We start from the raw sequence: 4,272 nt of genomic DNA on the forward strand, positions 1-4,272 counted from the left end.
CCCAGGATCGAGGTAAGACTAACTGGCCTATAGTTTCCTGGGTCGTCCTTCCTCCCTTTTTTGAAGATGGGAACCACATTGGCCCTCTTCCAGTCCTCTGGCACCACACCAGAGCACCACGAGTGCTCACAAAGCCATGCCAGGGGTCCTGCAATGACCTCAGCTAATTCCCTCAGTACTCTGGGGTGGAGTTCATCCAGACCAGCTGATTTAAATACATCCAGTCCCTCCAGAAGTTCCCTGACTAGATCCTCACTGACCCTTGGCCTAGGTGCGCCTCCCGTGGGTCCTGGTGGGGGGGCTGATCTGGTCCCTGCTCAGGAAAATGGAGGCAAAGAAGTTGTTAAATAGGTTAGCTTTGTCGTCTGGTGTGATGACCAGATTTCCTAGCATGTCTTGCAGGGGCCCCACGTAGATAAAAAATCTACTGTACAACTGTTATCTACTGTAGATAACAAATATACTGTGAAACCTCATGATAATCCTCATGGGATTGAGAAAAAGGTAAATTAGATAATGATGTACACTACAGCAGGATTAGCCAATTTGCTGTATCATCATCATGTAAAAATCGGTTCCTGTGATCGATTGGAATTATGAAATTGGGGATGTGTTACAGACAGGGCTTGTTATAATGAGATTTTCCCATATGAGAAAGTGCCCAATAAGAGTCTGTTCTTAATTTATTTTACATGAATTGCATTTCTTTTGATAGTTTGTTTGACCTGAAGTAGTGCTCTGGATCCCCTTTATGCATATAACTGCCACCCTGTTTGCTCAGTGTTATATATACACAAAGATGAGAAGTGTGAGCAGTCTTGCATTGAACATGGCTATATTGATGCTTAGATATTATTGTAAGAAGTGTCTTAAAAATTCTGACAAATAGGTAAGATGGGTACATTGATTAAACAGTAGTAAAGACCAATGATTTATTATTTTCTTATTTATTTCATTGGATTTTCCCCATAACAGGTGGTGGTAGATGGAAATGTATCAACAGCAGTTCTGAAAAACCTGATGTCTTTAACAGAGTATCAGATAGCTGTGTTTGCTATATATTCAAATGCAGCTAGTGAAGGACTCCGTGGCACGGAAACTACACGTAAGTATCTTAGCTGAGTTTATTAAAGACCTGAGTCTGTAGTACCTGTGCATGAGGGATGAGTAAGTACAGCTCAGTGTGAGCAAGGGATGCATAGTCAAATCCTTTTTGTTCATTTGCTTATCATAGAAATGCATTATATTCTTTTATTTTTCTACTCAAGTCCGTAGTCCAAATGCTCTTACACTTTGTAGAAGTTTGTATTTAGGTCTGACTGAATGTTGCAGCCAGGTACCCTTCTAGAAAAGGCCAGCTCTAAATCAGAACATTCTCAACATTTGGATCTGGATCCAAAACCTGTTGAATGGGCACATGTAGCTTTTGTGCTTCCCTTTGGCCTCAGTTCATTAGGAGAGGACATGTGATCAGATGGATGGGGGACTAGCCAGGGACCTACAATACTTGGGTTGAATTTCCTTCTCTGCCAGACTTCCTGCATGACCTCAAGGAAATGGCTTAACCTCTCTGTGCCTCAGTTTCCTATCTGTTAAGTAAGCACTGCCTTATTTTACAAGGGTATTGTGAAGGTAAATGCTTTTAAAATTTTGAAAGTATAGTGGGGCCATATAACATGCATGCACACACCATACCGGGTGCCCCTCTCATTTATGTAACATTGTTTTTTATTTACTTTTTCCATTTTGCCCCAGTGATAGAGCAGACTAGGATGGGAAAATGAAGAATACCTTTTTAAGCTAAACCTGCAGGGTGATGTTTAAGTAGTCAAAATGCAGTTAAATAGTTTGGGAGTCTGTCAGCAAATTTAAACTCCTGACCTTAAAAACTGTGAGGTGGGATCTTGCTACAAATGTTGAAAACCTTGGCCTAAAACATCATGTTAAGAATTGTTAATTATTGAGTCAGAGGGAAGAGTGTTGCATACTGAGCCAGTAGCATCATTTCCTATTGCACCTGGCATTCCTTTGAAGTCACCTATTCAAGTTCTGACTAGGCCCAGCCGGGCTGATTCTCTGAGATGAGAGCTGATCAGATCACAGACAAAAGTCCTGTGGCTGCAAGCATTATAGAAACAAGGCTTTGATAGGAGGTCAGAAGTTATGGTTTGAAACATATAAGTCACTGAACATGTACAATTTGAAAAGGTTTTTTACCATGCCGGTGGAAGTCTGTGGAAAATTGTAGTTTACATTTTTACCTTCTAATGAGACATTGATTAAAATTACCCACAAATGTGAAAACTAGCACTAATCTTACAGTAGTATGCTTTTTAGATAATCGTATGTAGTACCATGAGTTCATGAAGTTCAAGAAGTGAGAGGATTCTACCTTTACTGGTCACTTTTAAAATGAAAATAAATATAAATTTCTAGCAAATGTGCACTTGTCTCTTTTTAAGTACAGTTATTTTCAGTTTCCTCATAATTTACTGCTTTCAGTTATTGTTATTTAATATTTTCAGTTTTTGTTACTAGGGTTGTCAAGTATCTTTTCCAGCAGTAATTTAAATTTGACTAATGTGCATGTCTAGATCTCATTTTTGATGTTTAGTTTGTTGTCTGAAAATTATACTAGAAAAGTATCCTCCTCTTCACCTTTTCCTTTACCTTGTCTCTTACTATCTATTATTTGTTATTGCCATATTTCTCTGGATCCCCATTGAGCTACCTGTTGTGCAAACACAGGACATAATATGGTTCTTGTCTTAGAGAACTTGTGATAAACTTGGGACTGGAAACAACAGATGGATACCAATAGTGAGTCAGTACAAGGAATTAATGTGATATTACTGGTCAGCAGGATGGGCTTAGTTCACCCGGAGTTGCATGTTTTTTTGTGGCGTTGCAGGATAGGAGAGTTTTCTGAAAGAGTGTGATGAAGTAGATTTACAGATTTTTACAGTGTCCAGATAGCACCGCCTGAAGCTGCTTGTTTGTGAAGTAACTAGTGAGCAATGGATGGTAAGCAATGGGCTGTGCAAAGCTTCTGTCACCAATTTGATTTGGCAGAGATTCAGCTCAACTCAGTGGCCGAATCCCCGAATCTGAATTGAATCAGAGGTTCCTTTAATCTCTCTGAATCAAATCAGAACCCTCCAAATTGATTTTGAGAGATTTGGAAAGATTCAACAATTCAGACATAGATGCAGCTTTAAACATTTTTTCTATATACCTCAAGGTAGCAGTTGGCTTGTGAATGCTGCTGTAAAGCTGGGGCAGATGGAGTGTCCCACAGGAGCGTGGGGGTCCCCACGCTTGGCAGTGCACCCGGAAGTGGACCAGAAGCACTTCTGGTCCACTTCCGGGTCTGCCTGGGAATGCGCTGGGGGGACCCCCTTCCCCCCTGGCTCAGCGACTGGTGCCTCCTGGGTCGGGGGGGCACCCGGGTCCCCCCGTGTGGTTGATCGCTGAGCCGGGGGGGCATGGGGGCCCCAAAGCGTGCTCCCCAGCAAAACCAGAAGTGGACCAGAAGTACTTCCAGTCAACTTCGGGGGTCACCGCCAAGCACACGGGAGGGCCCCCACTGTCCTTTGGGATGCTCCATCTGCTCCAGCATTGCAGCGTTCACAACCCATGTCTGGTACCTCAAGGTATGTAGAAAAAACATTTAAAGATGTGTCTATGGCCAAATCTTTGAATCTTTCTCAATCTCTCCGAATTGAATCAGTTTGCAAGTCATCAGCAGAGAAATGGTGTGTGAATTTGGGTTTGTAGATATTGTCACAGAGTGGGGCCTACGAGCAGCCGTGATCCCGCTAGCATCCCCTTGCCGTGGCAATTAGGAGATCAGCACCCTCTTATTCTCGCCCGCCACATCTTTGATCTTGTATAATGTAATATGGGAGGCTGCCTATGATCTCCTGAGATTTAAGGGTGACTTGGTGCACCCCCTGCCTTATGGGCTATGCGTGCCTCCTACCTCCCCTTTAGCACGCCCCAAGCCTCGCAACTGTTCCTGACGTTCTTGTGTCTCCAATCTTCCGCTAGCCCTCCCCGGGCTTCACTCTTACCGGCTGGCCCCCCCAGGGGCTTAGGCCACGCGCTTCCCACGCTCCTGCCCCTCTTGCCCCTCACTGGGGCATTTGTCTGCGCTACTCGCGCCCATGGCTCTCTCTCAGTCGGTCCCGCGCTCTCGCGCCTGTGGCTCTCCTGGAGCCTGCTTCAGCCCGCTCACGCCCTTGGCTCCCGCCGAGCCTGCCTCCGCGCTGC

General features: G+C 44.1%; 1 protein-coding gene across 3 annotated transcripts in view; it reads left to right on the plus strand.

Annotated features, from left to right (window-relative positions):
- Window positions 1-4,272, plus strand: part of COL14A1 (collagen type XIV alpha 1 chain) — a 266,741-nt gene that overhangs the window by 68,499 nt on the left and 193,970 nt on the right. For all 3 annotated transcript variants that reach the window (XM_019528109.1, XM_019528108.1, XM_019528110.1), the window contains one exon: window positions 976-1,105. In XM_019528109.1, coding sequence (XP_019383654.1) covers window positions 976-1,105 — 130 coding nt within the window. The remainder of the gene's footprint in view (window positions 1-975; window positions 1,106-4,272) is intronic.

Source organism: Gavialis gangeticus, unplaced genomic scaffold (assembly GCF_001723915.1).
Source record: "Gavialis gangeticus isolate Ggan-Ray unplaced genomic scaffold, GavGan_comp1, whole genome shotgun sequence".
In the NCBI taxonomy this organism is placed as follows: Eukaryota; Metazoa; Chordata; order Crocodylia; family Gavialidae; genus Gavialis; species Gavialis gangeticus.